Below are 24,571 nucleotides of genomic sequence, written 5' to 3'. Positions count from 1 at the left end.
ACCAATGCCAAACACACACACACACACACACACACACAAACAAGGAATATATATAAAGTCACACAGACACCTCCGTAGCTGCCTCCTGGAGTTCAGAAAATAAAAAGTGCAATAAAGCAGGGTAGTATTTCACACCTCTTAATGCAGTTGTGCCGCATCAAAAGTCAGCTTCAATCCCCTCCTGTATAAACGTGGCTCGGGAGATTTCATTGTCTGAAAGAACTTGACAAAGCAATATTGACAATGCAGCTTATTTTCCAGGAATAAAGAGGGAAATGTAATATTGTTTCATTCTCTCGTGCTGTTATTGTGACGTATTTCCAGACACCCGCTGCCTAGTTACTGTCCCATGCCAGAATCCAAGGCGAAGAAAACAATATTACATTTCTTATTGAAAAGTGGCGATCCTTCACCTTTTATCCACTCATTAAAACACACGCACACGTTCACACACACACACACACACACACACACAGGGTTTGTGTGTCAACAGATGTGCTCAAAAGTCACACTGGCACTTATATAAACATAGATCTGTGTTTTAGTAGATCTCTAAAATCACAGGTGTGATCTATGACTAAGTGTGCCTGCTCGTCTCAACGGCATTTACCATCCAGCTGTGCAAAATATGTTGAGCAAATGAATTACATTCACCGCGCAGCTGCTCGCTGTCAATATGAATCACATTAATGCGACAAAAGCCTCAAACAGTGAATGATTTAACAATGAATCACATGCGATGGGAAGGAGTTTGGACAGTTAAGTAACACAACTTAATTGCCTTCACAAAAGTTGTTTTGCTCTTTTCTCTGAGGCACACGGTGAACATTGTGTTCAGCCAGGAACCAATAGGGGACATGGCTGTTCGTTAACTAATTGTTTTTTTTGTTTGTTTGTTTGTTCCACAGATGGGACCCCCTACACGTGGTGGGTGGGTCGGGGCAGCGAGAAGCACTTCTACTGGGGGGGCTCGGGGCCTGGCATCCAGAAATGTGCCTGTGGCATCGACAGGAACTGCACCGACCCAAAGTACGACTGCAACTGTGACGCTGACCACAAACAATGGTGAGTCACATAAAAGTGCGGCAGGACGTATTGATTAATTTAACTACTGTTTCACTTTTGCATTGACTTTAATTCAAGTAAAACGTTTCGGTCACAGTCCACCCGCCTCGGTGGAGCCCAGCAGGTCATACTGGGACATTCATGGAGCTGACTCTAGCACTATTCTTACATCACTCTGCTTTGCTTCAATAGTAACTACGCACTTAAATTAGTTTTAGTTTTGTTTAGCTATAAACAAAATTATATGACTGTACTATAATGAAACACATCAATGCTGGAGTTAATATTGACATCTCCTACTAAATTTATAATCAACATCATGGAATGAAAGACTGTTAACACCCTCTTATCAGACCCGGAGTTAAAGTTCATTTGTTCACGAGCTAGAGCTGATTAAATCTGCAAAAGAAAGTTGTCCAGCATAGGTGATGGGGGGAAAAAATGAAATAAGAAGCTGCTTTTGTTTACTCAAGGACCAACAAAGTGCTAATCTGCCACCATTATGTTTCTCTGTGGTGTAATGGTGAATTACAGTAATTACAATCAGTAAAGGGTGAAGGGGTTATGGATCCCTGCATAACCTCGACAAACATGTTGCGTGAAAGGCTGCAGGTGATAAAGCAACACTGATTGTGTTGCTATATAACTGCACTTAAAAGTAAAGTGCCATACCCCACAGAACTTCTGATGAGGCAATTTCACTGAAGCTCAAATTGTCAGTGCTGCTAATGTTTGTATTAATCTGTCAGCTGGACAGTCTGATGAGGTTTCTAACTTCAAAGTGACTGAATGACGGAATGCCAGCCATCAATGATGTGTTTATTTAAGAGGGATGTTTTTCCCTCCAGAACCAACCGTTTGTATTCCAAAGCTCCTTCAGCCAGCTGATGGATATTGTCATTAAACCAATTGCATGGCTGTGTATACGGACTGTATGTCTGTCCGTGAGTAATTGAGTGTGAGCAAGAAGGAGAGATTTCATTTACTTCCATGTCTCTTTCATCTCCAAAACTGATGAGATTACAAATAAGTCCCACTCTGTCTGGTTCTCCCCATTAATAATGTATACATTAATGTCTCATTGTTTGGCCGAGTGAGTTTATGAAATATTGCCCATATAACTCTATTTCCACTTATTACCCGTAATTTGGCAGCACATAGAAACACGTATATGCATACACAAACACACATGCACACAGACACACGTGCACACAGGCACACACACACGCATACACAATGCCATAAATGATATCTCCCGGTTTCATTTCCAAGCAGCAAAAAAATAGCATATAAAATATTATTTTCATTTCAACATTTCAAATTAATTCCCAATAAAAAGGCTGTGATGTTTGTTGTTATTGTTGTTGTATTATCAATGGACTGTAACCATTTAATCATGTATGTGTCCTTACATTATGGATGATATATTCCACACTTTAACCATTTTGTTACGTTTAGTTTATGCAACATGCATATTGACGTGCATTTCCCTCTCTCTTTTCAATTATTCTATTATAATGATGATACGTTTAAGTATTAATCATATTGATTTTCTTATCTTTACACAGTAGTCACAATAACTTTACACTTTTATGGAACAAAAATACCTTATTAAATGCCTCTGCTACAGATATTATGTGCTTTCAGTTCCATGGCAATACACAACAGTAACAGTAATAGCAGTAATAATCACAATTATAGAAATACAGCACTCGTCTGCTATAGATCTAACACTTTGTTCTCTCATTCCCATAAAGGGATAATTTCCCATCTTCAACAATAGCCTTCCCTTGGCATATTTATAAATAGTGTAGATAAATAATCAGAAATGTGCAACATACAAGAAGGTTTAAACAGCTAAAAAACAACAACAACGTGAAGAGACTGCAGCATATAACCTGGTTTCTCCTCTTGCCTCTGTCCATTTCTTTCACCTCATCTGACAGGAGAGAAGATTCTGGTCTCTTGGTTTATAAAGAACACCTGCCAGTCAGCCAGGTTGCCGTGGGTGACACCAACAGGCCAGGCTCTGAAGCTAAACTGACTGTTGGACCACTCCGTTGCCAAGGAGATAGTAAGTTCCCTATGATGGATATGTACTTTGGTGTTTGTGTGTGTGTTGATGCAACATTCCATAGCAAACTTGGCAAATACTTCACCATTTCAGAATGCAGGACGATGATTTGCTTGGACGAACACCCTTAACTGTAACAATGAATATTGAGATGAAAGAAAGCTGAGACGCACAGGACGGGTCCTGCTGGATGTCGCCAGGGTGTGCTCTGAATCAAAGAGAGTGAGAAGCTCAGTAATGTAGCCAGGAGCTCAATCACTCTGTGCTTTAGAATAATCAGCGAGATCTTAAAAAATAACCTCATAATAAACGTTACAGGGCGCCTGCACAGAAAAGTGAACACTGCTGTGAGCATTCTGGATAAGCTGCAGGTGTAAAAGGGGACCTTTTGAAGGAAGCAGGAGGGCTGCAGTTGCAGTGGCCTAATTGAGAAGAAATATGTGCTTTGATGCCAGCCATCGAGAGGAGTGGTTTCATTTTCAAAATAATTCTCAGCTGGTTGTAGAGGACGTGACTGCATAGCCTTTGTGGATTGCTCATGGAGATAGCACATCCAGTCTCTTTAATCCAGCTTGTATTCAAATCCCCCTGCTGACACTGTGTGTAGATTTTGATGTGATTTGATGAAACGCTGTAGATAATTCCTTGACAGTTCATTGCAGCCAAGCAGACATAGTTGGTCTCATAACAAGAATATATAGAGGAAATGAGTGCATGCAACAAAGGTTACTGAACAGAATAGAAGATAAAGGTTGCTAACCTATTAAGACACAGTAGCTGTATGATGTCTGTTGAGCCATGGTGGTGTGTTGTGTCTGAAATATCAACACATTGCTGAAGCAGGTCAAGTAGTGATGCATGGAAAATGAAGCACAAAGCCCTAAAAATACATAATATCACATTCTCCGTATCTTTTGTCATAAGGAGGTCATTTGTGAGCCTCAGAAGTGTGGCCTCATATGCAGAGAAGTGGCCTACAGCCAGACTGGAATGTTTCCCATATTCAATTAAAACTGAATTAATTAGCTGTGTGGATATTGCTTTCTCAATAATAACCTATGGTGAGTGTAGGTACGGCGGTCAGCATTGTACGATCCTGAAACGTTTGACTTATCACCTCCTTTGCGTAAGAGGAACTGGGCTTTCTGTATCCCAAAAGATGGATCCTCTTGTCTGAAAGACAGTGTGAGAATGTAGGACATGTAGTCCTGGTTCTCTCATCCTTTAAAGACTTTAAGAATAAATAAGAGCCAGCAACAGAAAGAAGACATTCAACAATAAATAATGAAAGTTCATGACCATAGGTGATGGGTTGGAATGTAGCTGGACTTGTATATCGACTCAGCTCCCTCTTCACCACAATAGTCCGGTACCCTCTTCCTGTATCCGAGATTCCACAGCCTCCTTTCCAGCACCCTTGGATAAACTTTCCCGGAGGTGGCTGAGCAGTGTGATACCCCGATAATTGGAGCACACTCTCCCGGCCCCCTTTTTTTAAAAATGCGAACCACCACTCCGGTCCACCACTCTGCAGACACTGTCCCCGACCTCCACGCGACAATGAAGCGGCGTGTCAACCAAGACAGCCCAACAACGTCCAGAGCCTTCAGCATCTCAGGGCGAATGTCATCCAATTGTTGTTAGTTATGGTGACAACATAACACAGGGGGGCCATAAAGTCTGCCGCAGCCCGCCGGGAAGAGAGTGGAGTTCTACGGTCCTTAATCTGAGTTTCCCTATGACATGTGAAGCCATTGTACTTGCACACAGAATTTATCAGTCCAGTATGTGTTTGGGCACACTTGTTCAGGATACTTCTTTCGCCATCCTGCATTGTACCTTCCTCAGAGGAAGGTTTCTCTTTCTGCTTGGTCCTACACATGAGATGCACATTTGAACATTGTGTCAGTCATACATCCGCTTGTTTTCTGGACCATTCTGTCATTCATCTTTAACATCAAGTCAGTGAAGTAATGAGAGCTTATCCCATTACCAAAAAGCAAATTACTGCGGTGTAGTCAAGCACTATATGCTACTTTATTTTACCCGAATGGAAGGAGGAAAAATAGTAGTTTGGATTTAATTATCTTTACTCAGCATGTTTTGCCTCTTTTTTCATCCCTAATCCCACCGGAAATTAAACATTGTCTTGTCTTACCGTACAATATATTCAGACATTGTTAGCCAAACTTTTGGAAAGTAACAAAACCACTTTTGATGACTGGAATTTGCCGGTTCGAACAGGGCCTTAATTAAAAACCATCGTGAGAGAGAGAACAAGAGAAAACCCTTCACGTCCAGCAGTGTACACTTGGACACATTGTTATCCTGGGGTTGCACTTGAGTGTATAAAGAACTCATTGCTCATACTCACACTGCGCCCGTCATTCAGACAGTTGCTTTATTTTGACTTGTCTTTTGTGTCTGTTGGCGTTTCTTTGTGTTTTTGTTTTTGTGTGTGGCCAGATAATATATCTGAACTCCGATCCCGGGATTTACAGCTAAACTCTTATCCTGTTATTCTCTTTTATCTGATAATTTCGATTGTTTCTCAGGTAAACGGTCAAATGACAGATAATGCAGAAACACACACAGAGAGGCAGTTTAATCCTTCCTGTTTCTCTTCCACTATATTCTCCTCATCAGTGTTGTCTGTGGGACTTTGGGTCAGCTGGAAGACACACACAGGATCTGCCATTCTATCATATTGACCACCTCTCTTTCCTCCTAACTCAGGAGCCTGCGCTGTTTTGTCCTAGAAGCTGCGATGTCGGCTCCTGCAGCGCGTACCGTGTTTCCGTCGGGTCGGCATAAATTAAGTGGAGCGCATTCCTCCGTTAAAGGTGGCTAATTGAAACATTTCTCATTCTGAATCCGTGTGGGCTTTCACAATCAACTCACACAACTCAAACCAACGCATCTAGGGCTTCACAAAACAAGGATGAGGGGAGCCTTGTCTTAATGATTCAAAGCTACAAAGCCATAAGAAATAGCTCCCATTACAAGGGAATATTCGGTAGCTGCAGGGCTGGAAAAACACATAGGCTGCCAGCGTGTGATGCACACCATAACACCCACCACCATTGTTTGTTATGCTAGCCAACTTGAAGATGACACAGGCTGACACAGCAATTTTATAAAATGTGCACCCCCGGATCAACACTTGACTTCTTATTATGTCTGTATGGTGTGTCTGGTTCATGCTATTGGCATTGATTAATCAAATGACGCAATACACGGCCAGCATGTGTTGCACTTAAGCCTTTTTTGGCCCCAAGTACAATCTGTTAGGAGGCTCCCTGGGGGCCGGTAGGAGCCAAGAAGCTGATCCGTCTGTTTTATATGCATGAGGTGTCCTCAAGAGTCTTTACTGTCACACCCCCCCCCCCCCTGATTGTGACCTGAACACAAAATAGACTGCAACTACACTAAAAGGCATTTGTGTCGTGTTTTTCTTTAGTCTGGAACAAGTGAACCAAACTGCAAAAGAAGTCTCAAAAATATGACTTGCCCACTGAGACAGCTCAGAACAGAACCGGATGAATTCCTCGATCAAGTGGTTTTGTCTTTTAAGATTGCGTCTGCCTCTCTGCCATCCACTCTCTTTGTGTTTTCCATCGCCTAGGACGAAATAGATTAAAACAGCACAGGGAGGAAGTAATGTCAGTATCTGTTCTGTGATGTAACAAAGTACCGGAGAGATTTGGTGCAAAGTAATATCCTGTGGAGAGGAAAAGCAAACATGGATTTCATCTTTAGTGCAGGGAATCGTGATCATTACGATAATAATGCTCTTCTATATCTTCTATTGACTGCTTATTTTTCATACTAAAAGGAATAATGGAGGGTAGCTATGCAATCTCAGTGGAGTGTGAGTGCAGATATGTGCATGCTGGGTGATTTACAGATAGTGTTGCATTAAACGGACACTTCTAATAGTTCTAAATCCCACAAGCTCCACCCTCTACTGGGCTTGATGGGTAATACTCTCTTTCAAACACTGTATACCTGCAGACCTCACAGTATAGGGCTGTGTCATGCCACTGTTGTGAATGCATCAGCCAGTTCTGGTGACAGACCGGTGTGGTATGCGCGGGGTCAGGAGGCCACGGTGGTGCTCGAAGCCCATGTGAAGGGTCAGGTTTGAGCCTCTGGAGCGCTCCTCTCCGAAGGTGTTGTTATTTGAAACAGCTTTGCTGCTTGTACTGACCTCAGCTAAGAGAGTGTGTGAACTAAACGCCCCGACTCTGGCTGGGCTACTCTCGGACCGAATCCCCCTGTCACCAAGATCTTAAGTGGTCCTTCCAGAACGAGGCTTATATAGCTGTATGTGTGTTTTGGCGGGGTGGTCGGTAAAGCCCTCTCCAAGGAACGCCCAGCCGGGTGACATTGTGAGTGCATCTCCATAGACAGGGTTTTTTAGGGAGATTTTCCCCGTTCGATGGAGGGTCCCAGGACAGAGAACGCCGTGGGCTGTTGAGATTGTAAATCCCTCTGAGGCAAATTTGTGATTTGAGGCCACAATTGAATTGAATTAATCAACCATGAAGTTTTTCCCCTAAACCTCTGTTGCCTTAACCTCAGCAAGTATTTTTGTTTGCACTCACAACATTAACCTGGCGTTTACTGCAACCATAATGGAGCGTCATCGTCTGATGAACAGTGTGTTAGAAAGTGATGGGAAGGCGTGTGACGAAGCGCCAGGATTTGACGAGTGGGGGAATGAGAAGGTTTTGCTCTATCGGTCCATCCATCTGATCCACAGACAGGAAGTGGCCTGGTTCTGTCGAGGGCGCAGAACATGACAGAACGCCCGCCCTCACTCCTCACCGGTGTCGCACTCATCGTGACCCCTTCATTAACAATCTGGTGCCACTCTCACTAATGTCCCTTCATCATTTAATGACCCATGACATCACATCTGTTTGTATGTGTGGCTCTCTGATGTAGCTGCATGGCAAGACACAATTACTAAAGATGGATCCTACTGGCGCTTGGAAGCAGCCATATTCTCTTTGTATTACTCTATTATCCTCACTGTGTGTGTGTGTGTGTGTGTGTGTGTGTGTGTGTGTGTGTGTGTGTGTGTGTGTGTGTGTGTGTGTGTGTGTGTGTGTGTGTGTGTGTGTGTTTTTTAAGTCGTCATAAGTAAAGTAGGATCTCCATTAAAATGAGAATTAAATTGAAATTGCTTAACAATCTTCCCCGTTGCTTCTAAACTCTCAGCTGCTGAATGGTGTGTTCATCTTTTGAAAGTTAATTTAAGTGACGAACGTGCAACAACAAATTTAATTGGTAAACATCAAAGAGATATCAGTCACTGATTCTAACTGGTCACATGTGCTCCAATTACATTCATAAGTGGTTTGTCGTTATTCATAGTACTAACGTATCCATTTCTTATTCATTGATTCATCCTTTATTTATTTGAGTCATCATTAATTCATTTATTTGTCTGTTTAGAAGTTTATTTGGCAATAAATAGTTCAATGAATATTTCTTTAACAAAGAACTTGATCATGTGAGATTATGAGACTCAGTTGATCATTTTTTCTTCCAAAATTGTGTGGCGAACTAAATTGAATCTAATTAAAAATTCTGTTATTTAAACTAATTGTGTCTGATAACCGAATCTGAGTGCCATCACTCTTCTTCATGTGTTTCACCAATTCATGGATTTATGATGCATACATTTGTGTTCTTAATCATCTTTACATATTTTGACGTTAATTAATAATTATTAAGTCTGCTACAACCCACAACGCTACACAAGAGACAAAGAGTGAGTTATCTTTTACACCGAGTGACCAAATTAACAAACTAACTTTAAAATTTAGATGACTTTGAGGTATTTTTGCAATAGTGCTGGCCAAGACACCGGAACTCAGAGCATACATTATATATTGGGCCATTAAGACACATTAAACGTATATTAAAAATCTCACACGTGAATTGGTACTCACCGTATGATTGATGCTTCTCATACTGTGCAGGGGGCTCCGTCTCAGTAAGAGCAATGATGATTGGCTGCCACATAATGGGTTTTCATAGGCAAATGACTAATGTCTTGGGCAGTCAGGGAAAGTTTTAGTAAGGAGGTAAAGTCTGTATGCATGATCTGTGTGTGTGTGTGTGTGTGTGTGTGTGTGTGTGTGTGTGTGTGTGTGTGTGTGTGTGTGTGTGTGTGTGTGTGTGTGTGTGTACGTGCTCCAGCATTAATGGAGCCATTTCCATGGCTAGTTTAATGGCACCATATACCGTCACAGGCAGACAGAGAGGAATTAGTCCCATTTATTGATGTTTAAAGGGTTTGGACGTTTAAATATAATGGGAATGAAAATAAAAGACAGAAAATGAAGCAAAGCAGCACATGTTCTAGTATTGTAATGTAATGCACCGACTATGAGGCACTCTTGGCCTCATGACTGACCACAAATGAAGGCTTACAAGGGTCACCTTTGGTAGTTTAAAACCAATTAATTGGTATGCACCCATTTGTCACTGTGCATATGCCCACATATGATGCCGTTGTAATTGATGTCATTCTAGCACGCCTTTCCCTGGTGTGCATTACAGCTCATTACATTTCTAGTGTGAATGTATATTTGCATTGGTAATTTAGATAGAAAATCTAAATGTTACAACATGGGGAAAGTCTGATTTTAAAAATAATTTTGTAACTTAACTATTTATTTTTGGCTTTAAAAAAAATATATATTAAAGGGGACCTGGTGCATAATCTCCAGTTTATTGATTTAATTTGCTCTTTTCCTGTTACTGTAGACTGTGGTGATAGATATCTTCTTGCAACATGAATGAGCTATTATGAATGTGTAGTATATGCAAAAAATATCCATATTTTCCATATTTCAGTGACAATCCACTAAAATATTGTAAATACATATGGCAATGCATGCGACAGTTAATCAAAAACACTCAACAAAGCTGCAATGAAAAATAAAGGATAATAACAACCATTATACTCATTAAAAAGACAGCTTACATGTATTCCTTCCTCTAATGATCATTTTTATTCTAGAAATAAAGTATCAAATGTCAGTTATTTCTCTTTCTGCTTTGATAAACTTTCCCATTTATTGTATCTCTGGAGGTTTAGTGCTAAAAATGTATGAAACGCAACTAATTTAAAAAAGTGAGATTGATGAAGACTTCACAGGTCTCAAATGACAGACACAAACTAATTACCTGAAGTTTCAAATGCTATGTTTACGGGAAATGTACTGAATCCTCAGATTGCTCAAGTGCATGCAGACGAGATGAAATACAGTTCCCAATGGACATTTAGAAATGAGCATGGAAGAAGGATACGCATGCTGTGCCACAGTTCTATGAGTTTCCGTACTATTCACTGTAGGTCCAAGTGGTTTGAATACTGATATGAGTCATGACCCCAGGGGGCACGCCTTCCAAGATTGGAACCGCTGCCTCTCTTGTTAGATGACAATATTCTTAAACTTTGCACCTTAAGTGGGTAGCAGAATAAGTGGCAAGTGGGAAAGTTAAATGAAATGGCACAGTTTGTATAAAGTGCTCTAGCAGGCCTGCGTTCCTGAATTTCACCATTTATAACGATTATACGCTTCACAACGTGTGTCCTGTACATGCACCATGGAAGGGGTTATTAATATGAGCTATGGTAGCAGGAAGTGTAGACTATTCTTCCGAAAGCCAACAGTGTACATTATGCACATGTATTTAATATTTGGATGTGTGTGTGTGTGTGTGTGTGTGTGTGTGTGCCTGAGAACGTCCTTGTTAATGACCTGAGACAGCGCGGTTAGTCATCCTTACCATCTGCCGGTACCGCCTCTTCACCTCTCTGGTCAAGCATAGACGGATGAATCATTCAGTTGGCGCCGAGACCCAAACCTCACCTCAAATATTATCTCACATCATGTCAGCCTCTACAGTTCAGTGAGCTTGAGGAGTCCCTGTGGCCTAATCCAGAGGTCAGCAGCTGTTTTCAATGTGCACTGCAGCACCATGTTTCAGTGAGATGGTGTTGATGGGTCCAAGAATGTCCACAACATACTGGTAAAGAAGCATCCATCAGGAAAGAAAGTCTACCAAGCAAATGCAAACACATTAGAGGAGGTTATGGGTGTTGCAGATGTGCTCAGTTCTTCTTTTTGATCCTGGGAAGGCTGTTCAATATGGGTTGTCTGTTTAAAGGATGGTTCTTTTGTGATTTGTTCACTTTTGCATTTTGACATGCTGACATTTGGTAATTGGCTCTCAATACAAGTACAGGATTAATGTAGTAACTAACATATCCCCATACTTTTCTCCTTGAAACTACTCCGATCGTGTCGTTTCTATATTCTGAGCTCCACGGTCGCTGCATCAACAAACCAGAGAATGAGAGCTATAAAGCCTGATGTTGACAAAATGTGAATTGTTGTTTCGCGTCTGACCTCATTCAGCACGTGGGTCATTGCATGCTGCTAACTGATGGTCACCCTCACGTATAGACAGCGGTGATCTTTATTCACATTGCTGCTTTGTTATGTTTTTGTCGTGCGCTGCACTCAGCCCTTCTACGCACTGTGACGTGCTGCAAATAGTGATTTCATGGAAGGTGCACTGAGATATGAGGCATTGGAGGCCACCGCTAAGCAACAGAACACTCTTGAGACCTTAAAAACTTGGTCTAAAACTTTGAAAGGAGAAAGAAACCCATTATTCTGCTTCTCCGGTATACGAAGCATCACTGAAGTAGCTCAGGGAAGGAGGCCATGTATACCCTGAACGTAGATCTGAGATACTTTTGAGGAAGCCATGTTGTCTACTACAGTGATGCGTCACACAATGAGAGCAGGGGCATCGAGGAGAAGTAGTAACAGGATGTGAATTTCTGCATTGGTGTAACCTTGAGAGCCAATAAAGAAAAGGGCTGATCGGGAAAGACATTTTCCATTTGAAAATCTGCCCGTCTTTGAAGTGCTCTTTGCTTACCATTGAAAAGATTCCTAAAGGGCTTTCTAGTGTATTATTTCTCTGTACTAAGTCTTTTATGAATTCATGTGAAATGGAATGATTGAACACAGGAGGTTATAGCAACAAGCATAATAGCTGCCTGTCCTCCAAGACGGTTTGTTGTGACAGCTCACCACTCATTTTATAGACTTTGGTCAATACATTTTGGCATGAACTTAATTTGCCCTGCCTTATAGTGCGTCATCAGTTTTTTTTAATCATTTATTTGATAAACATTTCAGAAACAAAGCCAACCAGTTGCATCTGTGGATCTGGCAGAGGGGCAATCAGACATTTATGATTTGGCTTCCATGATAATTCCTCTAACACTCTTTTCTCTCCAACACTGTTCTGTCAAGGCTCTAATGTTTTGTTCTCCTTTGCTTCTCACACCAGCTTTTGAGCCCTTTCTCTCTAACCACCTCCCACTTCTCTCTTCTCCTCTTTGTTCTCTCTCTCCCTCCTTCTGAATCACGACTCGCCTCCAGGCTGTGTTTCTAGATCCTCGCGTCCTTCTTGCTTCTATGTCTTTGTCAACCTTCCTTTTTTTACTCTCTTGCTCGGAGCTCTTAAGGTCTCCTTCAGTGAATACAAATAGATATCACAGCACTAATGTCACATTGCTACTGTGAGGGCTCATACAGTTCATGCGGTGCACACAAAAGTTCTTTGTGTGCATGTGTGTCCACGTGCTTTTCAGCTTCACTCGAGTAACCTTTTTGCTTGTTTCTTGCAAAATGCCATCGTTGTTGTACGTTTGAGCCCTCTGCATATCCTGCAATCATCGTAGCAATTTCTTTTTAATCAGTCCGTGATTGTACTACTGTACAACTCTGTAGCCCTTCTTGCTACGACGGAACATCACAGTCACCGTAATTATTTGTTTCTGTGGCCTCTGCAGGCTTCCTCCTGTTGAATCCCCAATTAACCCGGTTCAATAATTGGCTGCGCCTCCCGTAGAGAAATGAACAGTATTCCAACTTCAAACGCACTAATCACAAAGACAGCATCAGCAGGGGGTTGCGCGTGTGTGTGTGTGTGTGTGTGTGTGTGTGTGTGCGTGCGCTCGGCCGCTATCTGCCCTTGCCCCCGGTGACAGGATGCGAGGCAAGGAGGAGAGGGGAGAAGCTCAGCCCTGTCATTGGGGAGCGCTTATCGCAGTGAGCCAGGAGACACACAAACACACAGAGATGCATGGACGCTCGCCGCCACGCGCTCACACAACATCACATACGACTCATGCGAACGCACATCAGTAGAAACTCCCACACACGAAAGGTGCGCCGAAATGATGATCGGTTGCTCAACAGATCATCTGCAACCATTCTTTGCAAGCATTCGTCATTTATCTGTAAATCTTAATGGGACAAAGTAGCGAATCATCTTCTCTCCTCTCTACTCTTTATCTTCCTTGAGTGACGGGCGCGGCGACTTGGACGTGGCGAGAGGAGAGGGGATAGCAGAAAAGTCGCTTCATCAACCGCACTGATAATTCATCAGCAGCTATTTAGCGTGCTGCTACTTTGTCTTCATTTGCAGTTACTGGCTTCCACTTCATAGGAGTCATTAGAAAAGTTGTTATCACGAATCCCGCAGAACTCCATCCATGTACCCTCGTCCTTCTCAGGTCCTCATTTAGGAGAGAAAAAATAGTCCCTGTCTCTGCTATTATGACACGATTAACTTTCTACTGAGTATTATGGAAGTTGCAGGAAATTACAGGCTGCGTTAAAACCTCTGCATAAAAAGGAGTTTTAGGTGATGAAATCATTTTTACTGAGGAGTAAAAATGAGCCACATTAGACAATGGACGTGAGATAACACTGTTTTATTCCGAATAGATTGATGGATCTCTGGAATGAAATGAAAATGGATACATAACCATTTGAAATAAAAAATCATTTCTGTGATGCATTTCTTCTGCAGCCTATCAGATCGGAATGTGTTGTAGTTTTTTCTGCCACAGCGCTGATGGAGCGTACAGTCGGTACATGCCTGGTTGAAAGTTGTGATTCTATCTCTTTTTTTTCCCCACAGATAACTACTGGAATGCTGCATCCTTCACCACCCCGTCATCCTACTTGCACTTCGCCACCTTCCAGGGTGAGACCAGCGCCGACATCTCCTTCTATTTCAAGACCAGCGCTCCCTACGGCGTCTTCCTAGAAAACCTGGGCAACACCGACTTCATTCGCTTGGAGCTCAAATGTAAGATGCACCTGAGTGATTCTGTTTTGTGCATGGGAGACATTTCTCTCTCTCTCTCTCTCTCTCTCTCTCTCTCTCTCTCTCTCTCTCTCTCTCTCTCTCTGATGGGGCTGGGTAACCACTCACACTCCACCTCACATTGACACGCACACACTGTCGGAGCTGCACACACACCAGCAACAGTCAATTGCCTTACAGATTATGGTGCACCACTTTGTGTGATTGCAAGAGAGAGCAATCATTTATTTAAGGTAATTGGTGTGTGCAATAATTATGTCCATTATAAACCTCTGTTTAACCAAATCGCCCATTTTCAGGGTTGACAACGCACAAACTCTCTCTCTCTCTCTCTCTCTCTCTCTCTCTCTCTCTCTCTCTCTCTCTCTCTCTCTCTCTCTCTCACACACACACACATACACACACACACACACACACAAACAAACACACAAACACACAAATGTACACGGACCGACTTTCCTCTTTCCGTTTTTTTTTTGTGTTTTTTGCAAAACATGTTTTTGCAAATATGAGCGTTTTGCTCTGTGAAGTACAAATACAAACACACACACATACTGTCACTCAGGGGTGTTAGTGAAACATCTGCAGTTTCACATTTCAACAAAAAAGTGTATGTGGTGCATTTGGAAAGTAACATTTTCAGCATTAGAAAAAAACTAAGCAAGTTAAAAGTATCTCAAATATTCTGTTGTAATCTGTATTTTAAAGTTTTAAAGTTTCTGGCTGGGGGTCTCCTGCCAAGAAAGCTTTATTCGATACAGTAATATGTCTGAGAAGATTTTTTAATTGTCTTTCATGCTTTTAGATTGTAGAAAGCTAATAGATCGTATGAAGGTTTGCAAAATAAAAAAAACGTTTTGTATGTGGGAGAACAAAACGCTGAACAATGGTTCAACCAGACTGACGGGCAAAGAGCCCTCTGAGCAAAATATAATATTATATTATATTATATTAACAGGGGTGTTGGTTAAGGACTGACCTATCACAGCTTAAACTGTTTCAATTTCACCACTTAGCAGACTGGTTCAAAGAAAAATGCTACCCAAAACATTTAGAGCCCAAACCCACTTATGCTTTTCTGGACTGGAAAGCAAATTCAAAATCGAAGGGTATTTTGGGGGGAAATGGTTGTAACAGTATTATCCCCTTGCATGTAACACTATAGGGATATCGACTAAACATACATTTAAACCATTTAGTTCTTCTTATTTTTGGGCACAAACAATTTTACATGTAAAAACTAAGTTTGGTGTCTGAATTATATCCTTTCTGTTAAAATAATGTTAGGGAATCTTTCCCAAGCTATCGTGCCAAATTAACAGAGGTCAAAACTACACTGTCGGTTTTCCCAAGCAGTGACAGATTTTCCAGAAAGAAAAGTGATACATTTGAGCCCACTGTGATGAATATGAAACCATAAACTGACAGCATCTGTGATAATGCTTCTAATACGAAGAGGAGCTCCACGCTCTGTTTTCCCTCTGTGGCCTTGACTGAAAGGAGGAAGGAGACCTGGAAGAGCCTATGAGAGGAGGAGATAATTACCAAGCTGATGTGGAATCCATTAAGAGTAACTGCTGAAACCTTTGCCTGCAGTGTTTTGCACATGCATTACAGCTGGTTGTTCGTGATGGGCTGAAAGAGATAAACACACTGAGCAGCCCAGTGGCTAAGGTGAATACATTCTGCTGTCTGCTTCCCTCCACCTGCGGGGTGAAAGAAGCTTTTTGAGGCAGGATATGGTGCCGAGCAGTAACCCCTCAGCAACTTCAGTCAGATGGAGTTCAACTTTACGGCTTGTGGAAGCCATCACTCATTTGGAAAATCACAGACTCAACAGTCTTCCCGATGCCCAAGGACATAAAGAGCTTTGTCTATCACCACGAAGATTTGGCCAGAAAGAGCTTGTAGATGTTTCCGGAGCCAAACGTTGGAGACGCAGTATCTGCTGTCTGCTCTGCTGGACCCGGGCTTTTGCCCCTTCTTGGTGTCGGCCATGATGTCCTTGCACCAAATGATGTCAAGCGGAGGATTAATGAGGAACTACTGGGTGGGTGTAATATTTCATCATCACTTAGTGTAGAGTAATACAGTTATAAAAACACTTTGTACACCCCATGATTTTTGTGCACGTCTGACACAAAATAATTTGAAAAATGAATTATGCTCTTATGAACAGCTTTGGGGTCCAAGACGTGGTGTTTCTGAGAAAAAATGATTATGTAACGATCCATAGAAATGGAATTAAACACTGGAGACTATAATATGTTATCTAAGTGTTGATATATAAACTGCAATATATAATATACTTTCAGATTGCGCTGCAGCAGACATGGAAACATACCCATGTCCTGGCAAGACTGAGTGCAAATTTTCATTTTTTGTGATGTAACACTGTTAAACTGAATAACATACATACAAATACATTTGGGTTAATTAGTCCACCTTATTGGCACCTTGTTGGTGTGTATTTTTGTCTCTCTTCCTTGAACTAAGTCATCATGTTGTTTCCATGCTTTATACCCTCATTAGTAATGACACTGGATAACATCCCAAAAGAAGACAATGCTGTTGGCATAGACATACTAGAGCCTTGAGACGTGTCTTTCATTCCAACTCAAAGTCTTGATAGTTGACTCTCCACAGACTTTAGATTTGATTTGGACTTCATAAAGACTTCAGGACTACTTATGAACATCTCGGCTTTCACCATATAATGTCTTCTCGAAGAAAAGGAAGAGACGGCGACAGAGCAGAGAAGAAGGAAGCATTATAATGATTGATAAGTCATGCAGCAGGTTTCTATGATCTCGTCCCAGCGGCTCAAATTATCATCCCAGCAGCCTCGGTGGAGTTGCACTGATCAAGAATGGGGAAAGTCTCTGGCTTCCATTTAATCGCGGAGCCGCATTGTGAAAGGGGTTCTATGGCACGGCATGGCTGCCGATAGATGACTAATTGCATTTCACTGGGATTCAAAGGGATTTCAACATTTGGTGTCAAAGCAGCTCACTTACCACTTCCTGCTGGTGCGCCTGCCCCGCCATCTTATGTCAAAATGCCAACCAGTGAATAGACACCAAGTCGACGGATGATTGTTGGGCCAAAGTGCTTCCTTAAGCCGTTACACTGGGTGACATTATCTCAGATGGTTTGCAACCTGAATTCTCCCTAACCTTTTTATTTTCTCTTCCAATTCTTCCTTAAATTGGTCTGGGTTATGCACAAAGTCATAGACACACCAATACATGCACACATGCCTGTTCTTGCAGAGAAAAACGATGTGCTTACACTATATTTTACATGCAATTACACTGAGAAGTTTGCCAAAGGGGGTCGGTATTTGTCTTCTAAACGTGCACATAAAAATACTGTAAGTATCTAGTCTGTCATGGGTGCACAGCAGGCCACCGCAGATTGGGAGAGAGAGAGAGAGAGAGAGCATGTGTGTGTGTGTGTGTGTGTGTGTGTGTGTGTGTGTGTGTGTGTGTGTGTGTGTGTGTGTGTGTGTGTGTGTGTGTGTCTCCTGAGGCTTGCAAAATGCCCCCACATCGATTTCCTCTCCCCTCTCCCTTGCTATCATCTTGCATTTTGCCCCACAGCACACGTTTAGACACACACTCGCAAAGCGACTTTCATGCATGCACGCACTCACATACACACACACAAACACACACACACGCACGCTCACACACACACACACTCTGCCCTCTCACTGGTGCTAAAACTGTATCTGCTCCAATCCAGTCAAGGTATGAAATGACTAGAATTACGCCAGAATAGCATAGCTGTGCCATTGCAGGAGCTCAAAACACACACACACATGACCTTGTACAAAACTTGCATTACTGTGACCTTAGCAGACTCAGAGCCATCAGGTGGACACTATTCCTCTTTGATTCTTAGGAAGTGGGCACAGACTTATTTGGGAGGCAGCATTGAAGACATTTTGGGAACCATGTGAACTGGACTGGTAACAGGATTGAGGACAGATAGAAAGCTCCCTAAATAGAGAGATGCTCGACTGCCGGGGTGCTGGCTCAGTGGAAAGTACGTATGTACCATATTTTGAGTCTTTAAGAGGCTGCAATTTCAGTGATAGTCTTGCCCAAAGGTTATAAAGTCTTTAAGTCTGGGATTCAGCTGAGAAATGCTCTTTCCCCCTCGGACCTCGACTTATAAAATTGTATTTGCCTATTTTATGTGAAGAGCAGACAGACGGTTTACATCTGAAGTTTAGCAGTTTAGCAAAGTTGTCAGATGTCTCTCTGACTTGTAAAGCAATGTCGTTATCTGCTAAACAGAAAAGCAACCAGCCACCACAAAATATATATATATATATATATATATATATATATATATATATATCCCTGACATTTCTTCAAAAACTGTCAGAAGTGAATCTTTATCTCAGAATATCTGTTCTGTGGGAGAAACTGAGAAATACTGAGAGATTCTCTGCATTGTGACGATGCAAGTTTTTAAAAAGCCTTTTATGTCACAAAGCGATGTTTAGATTTTGAGAAGTTGCTTCAACTCTTGTTTCAGTGTCAGCAGCAGCATGTTTTGATGTGGCGCTCTGAGTTTCACTTAAATAGGGTTTCCCTGCTTAAAAAATGCCAGACCGTTGCGGGCGACCCAGAGGTGGAAAACACAGAGCGACTGCAACGAGGCGGATGAGACGTAAAACAAAGAATTAGCAAGTATAACAGAAAAGGGATCAAAGAGATGAGACACCGCCTGTCATCAGAAAATACCTGAAGAACTGCAAAATGAACTTCACATTGGAGGAAAACCCACACGCACATGTCACACATGCATAACGTCTCTTTCACTGTGTATCATTGTTTGGTTGTGTTGAAGCATAGTGTAGAACTCTTTCATTGTGCACGTTAAGAGAATAATAGAAAAACAAAGAGCGTAAATAAAAAAAAAAGCTCCGCTGGGTTTTCTTGAGGCCAAGTACACGGGAACTCACACACACACACACATACATTAGCACTTATGACATCCATCACAGCTATTCAAATAGATGAGGCAAGCGCTGTGCTCTGAGGGCACTTTAGTTTTCATTCCTGCCTGTGGACAGGGTATTAAAAACCCAAGTTGTAGGGCATCCATCTTTCTTTGCGCTGCTAAAACAACACACAAACACGCTCACATTGCTGTTTGGCGATGCTCTTGCAGCACTGCTGCAGCTCCGCTTCTATCGGGCCATCCTGATGTATGTGTGGCTTTCTTCCAGCATTTAAAATAACGGATGTCGCTCCTCCTCGCCTCGCAGACTTGCTCTGTGCATACAGACGTCATTAATTCAGTGTACTAAAGCCTGTCAGAGAGCTTATACTCGTGTCTCACTGGGGGTGCATGCATCTATGTGAATGTGCTGCTGTGGGTTATGTATTGTGAGTACGTCTCTTTTTTTTTTTTTTTTTTCAGATCTTATAGGTTAATGCACTCAGCACATTTAGACAAGCTTTTGCTGAGTGATTTCTGGTGTATTTGCATCTCATCTCAAGAGGAAATGATTATGTCTGCAAGAAAGGGATCAAGGAAGGAAGGAGTGATGGAAGGGAGGATGGGAGGGAGGGCAAAGTGAATGATTCATAAGGGGTGGGTATGTGTGTGTAAGAAAGCAAGCTGTAAATGAAGAAACAGGGAGAGAGAGAGAGTCAGGGCTCTGTGGGGATGTATAAAGAAAGACATGAAAATAAAAAAGGGGAACATTATGTGTATTGTAGGATACACAAGTTAGAAGAATGGAAGGGGAGGGAGAACAGCTATAATTAGACAAAAGCAATATGAAAAGGAGAACGGGCCAGGCATATCGATTGGACAAAAGGAAAAAATAAAGGTAACTTCCTGATTGACCACAACATAAAGCGATCCACTCTAATATCTGAGCCTAATGAAGCCTTAATGGAGCAGAAACGTATAAAGCTTTGAAGTGGTTGTTCATCATCCCTTTGACTGCAGCACACTGGTGCCAATAAGCACCATATGGCACCACCAAGAATACAGAGCTTTTATACAGCGGCCTCACAGTAGTGGCAAACATTAAGGAGAGAGTCAAATTGGGTTTTAATTTGACAATTGCAAATCATCTTTCCAGCAGCAAAAAAAAAAATCACTCCCTCATCGTTTTATCCGTCTTGCTTCGTTCCCTTCATAGGTCAAAGCAGAAATGATTCCGCTGACATTTTGCAGTGGCAAGCATTCATTGAGCGTCTCTCGTCAACACATAATGCAGCATGTGTTTTCAGAAACTCTAATAATACAATCGTGAATCCAAATCGTGTCTTGCAGTTGGAATAGTCGAGGGAAATGCCGCTTATCTTTAATATTCACACAAAGCTGTATGTTATCTAGTTGTTTTATGTCGGGTAAGAAGAGTCTCAAAGTAGGATTCCAAATGTCTCGTCCTGTGGAGATTATTTACCTGACTGCATCAACAGCTGCACCCCCCCCCCCCCCCCCCCCCCAACACACACACACACATAAATGATCTGCCTTTTTTTCCCAAATCACTTTTTTTATGGTGACACACGCAGTGTTAAAAGCCGTTACCTCACCATTGCAGTAGCAAAAACATCTGGAATGGACAGGTGGTATGCTAAAGCACACACACACACACACACTATAATTCAGAAATTTCGTTGAACATTTGACCTGTCCTAGTCATTAAAGGTATGACAGTGCCCCCTGTTGGTCGGTTGATATATTAGGCTACTGAACAGCGGAGAGGTCAAAAACTTAATGGCATGTTTTTATTTAGCATATCCCAAACAAGCACACACAGACAAGTCCACTTACTTTAAGATGAGGAAAATGAATCGTACAGAAAAAACATGGCAATCTTTGCTCTCATTTTTCATTCATTTTTCCAGCATTTTGTTCATTGACAAAGTCTCTCTGCCATTTATCTTCAACCCTGCTTATTCTCTCCCTCCTTGGCTCACCAACGAAACTAGGAGAACCTCTAAAAGTTCAAGAAAAACACACACACGACAAAACTGCTGCACAACTTTATGCCATGCAAAACCAACAGTCCCTGGCATCTATCGACTGTCCTTGTGATTAGTCCTGTCCAAAGCTGTGAGCACTCGTGTATTGCAAAGCTGAAATCTATACGAGCCAAATGAATGGCCTTGAAACAAATGAGCCATTAGATGAGAAATGGAACACATATACCTGCAGAGTTGGACTATGAGAGAACGGGGCGTTGTGTGATATCGAAGGGTGTGCCGTCTGCTTCGTGAGGTATAATGGATGACTTCTGTAAACTAAGATTCCAGGTCAACTGATTCTCTTCCCTCTCTCTGTGCAGCTCCTAAAGTCATTTCCTTCTCCTTTGACGTGGGGAACGGCCCTGTGGAGTTGACGGTGCAATCGGACACGCCCCTCAACGACGACCAATGGCATCGCGTGATGGCCGAGCGCAACGTCAAAGAGTCCGTGCTTCAGTTGGACCAGGCATATCGGGCGTCCCAGCTGGCACCCGCTCAGGGCCACACGCGGCTCGAGCTGTTCAGCCGACTCTACGTGGGTAAGACGCGCGCACACTCCCGCGCAATCAGGACGATTAGCATCCCTCATGTGTAAGAATGCCTCACGTACACACGGCTGATTTGATGCATTTTGAACGTTTAATATCCGCTTAGCGTAGGAGGGACATTCGCAGAGACAAACACACCATAATTACGAGCTCTAATGTGTGGAAGGCAAATTCCTAAGTACACATCGTCCGTGTAATCATAATTGGATTGAATTAATAAACGTTCTGTGCTGTCTTTATTTCCACTAATGTCGCCCTCAGATGCAGACATCCGCTGTAAAGGACGTCCGACCGTCTCCGAAGTTAAAGGCGTGTAGCGGCTTTTACTGGATATCACTGGGTTCTCTTTAAAGACGACTCTGTCCGCGGGCGACTCTAGTTCATACTAATCCAAGCACGCACAGCCAATTCATGTTTTATGATATGCACACATGAGGTCACGCGCACGTCCTCAGAAACGAATACATGTAAGCGATCAGAGTTTTAATAATGTTAAAACTGAGCTGGCTGTGGGGGTGTGTAATTAAAACTAAATTGACTTAGAGAGGTCATTTCATTCATACTTTAATGCTTTGACTTAGCGTTTATATTCCTGTGGATTAAGAAACTATCATTGCACAAGGAGGATATCAACCCTCTGACTTTTCCTAGCCAACACACACTATTCTGTATCACATCCATGCCTACTTTTTTATTTTTTCATATCATCTGGTTAGTTTCTTATGGCTTCATCCTCCTCTCCACACAATGCCTTTCAAGTTCATCACATCTGACCATTTTCCCTCCTATGCTTTCACTGCTCGGTCTCACTCTACATTTTGTGCTGAGCTGTCTACAGCCTTTAAAAGCAAACTCCCGGGCTAAAATATTTTCCAGCCATTTGCGGATAGAAGGAAAAGTGCTGAGGTGGATCACAGAGTTCCTACTATCTCATGGAAAAAGTTCTGCCTCAAGGACATTGTTCCAAATTCCAATCAGGCATCCCGATGTGATAGCCTCAACCCATTTGATCCCCACATTTAATAATAATTCCACCGTCTCATCACTTTCGCTGAAGCATCCTCACCTTATCGTGTCCCAATTTAGTTCCCCGTGTATTTGTGCTTTTATTAGCGAAAATGGAAAGGTGCGAGAGGTTTTATCGCCTTGCAACCCTGGAGATAGTACCACAGTCTCATTTGCATGTGCGTATTCTGGCTTTTCTGCTGAAGGAAGGAAGGTAACGGTCCTGGCCTGCTCCTCGTGGCAGATAGTGGAAGATAGAGAGAAAGCAGGGGGGGGGGGGACTTTCTATGTAACAACAACCACAGAGGAGTCAGCACCTTCTCATATCTGATCTCTAATCCCTGCTTAATCCTCATTTGGGGTTTACTGAGAAGCTGAGGAGTTAGAGTGTGACACACAGGAAGTGTCCCAGCCAGTAAAAGGGAAGTGGTTTAGACGATCCCTCTGACATCGAGAAGAGATTGAGATCTTTTTGTGTTTGATGTGGAGGGAGGTGGGGAGGTCCCCACAGGCATCGTGATTTTTGTCTGATTCTTCCTTGTAACATCCCCTGAAACTCCACGTGTCGCCCCGATTGATATTGATGTGGCCGTTTGAAGATAGCGAGGTAAAAGAAAAATAGCAACGCAATATCCGAAATGATCAAAAAGATCTGCTTGTATGATTTCGCCCTAATCGCACGGTAGGGAGGTACAACAGGGAGCTCTATTTTCATCTCACCTTGTTCTCATATGTGTCGCTGGATCAGCGGCTCCTTCTCTCTTTTCTCAATCAATATGCTCCTCATCAAGCATTTGATTGCTTTAGTGTTTACTGCACAGTGGCTCATTTGCTCTAATGGCCCTGAGAGTAAATGTTATACCATCATCCTGCTGTCATTTACTTCACACTGTTAACTTTTAGCTCTCCGATTCCCTCCATACATGCACATTATTATCAATCTTGCCACATTTTATTAATTTAATGCCACCATCTGTTCTTTTTGATTCCCCTCGTGATTAATGCTCACTTTTGCACTTTTTCTTTTTTTTTACGTTTTTTGCATGTTTTTGCTCCATTCTCTCATGGTTGGATTGTTATGTCTTTCTTTTCCTCTTTGGTTTTTCTGTCTTCATGGATCGACACCTTGCTTGTTTCTACTCACTGCATGTGTGCGACAACCTGTCACAGGGAAACCGGCTTCACTCACCTGCCAAGACAGTAGGTATCATTTAATGAGTATGATGAAATGTCCCCGTGACGTTGATGCAGACAGTCCTTCACTTCAAACAGAGTTGTTCCGTCAGGTTTTTTTGCAGCTCCACACCAGTGTTGATTAGAGTTTAGCAACGATTTATCGTTTGAACTGTAAGTGCTCTCGTGCTGCTAGTTTTTCTGATTCATGCCATACATTAACACAAAGGTGTGACGCATGCCTGTAGACTCGGGCTTATTGCATTGCACAAGTACATTTCCCATGCAGTGATCCATCAGAAGCAGGCCCATTATGGACCTTTAAGAGAGATAGTCGTGGGGGTAAAAAAAAACATTGCTGTAAACTAACAGATCCAAAGTACTGGGCTGGTAAAATGGGATTTCTATGATAATATCTACCCACTGGAGTAGATGCTGGCAGTTATGAAATAGAATTTAGACCATATGAATCAAAA

General features: G+C 42.2%; 1 protein-coding gene across 1 annotated transcript in view; it reads left to right on the top strand.

Moving 5' to 3' along the window:
- The window catches only part of cntnap2a (contactin associated protein 2a), a 267,226-nt gene that overhangs the window by 216,853 nt on the left and 25,802 nt on the right, over positions 1 to 24,571 (top strand). Inside the window, exons 16-20 of the mRNA XM_084033567.1 lie at positions 909 to 1,065; positions 3,012 to 3,139; positions 14,174 to 14,344; positions 21,690 to 21,908; positions 24,093 to 24,122. Of these exons, the coding sequence (XP_083889693.1) occupies positions 909 to 1,065; positions 3,012 to 3,139; positions 14,174 to 14,344; positions 21,690 to 21,908; positions 24,093 to 24,122 (705 nt within the window). The remainder of the gene's footprint in view (positions 1 to 908; positions 1,066 to 3,011; positions 3,140 to 14,173; positions 14,345 to 21,689; positions 21,909 to 24,092; positions 24,123 to 24,571) is intronic.

The sequence above is a fragment of the Eutrigla gurnardus genome (assembly GCF_963514095.1).
Source record: "Eutrigla gurnardus genome assembly, chromosome: 18".
Classification (NCBI taxonomy): Eukaryota; Metazoa; Chordata; class Actinopteri; order Perciformes; family Triglidae; genus Eutrigla; species Eutrigla gurnardus.
This window is presented reverse-complemented; position numbering and strand designations above follow the sequence as displayed.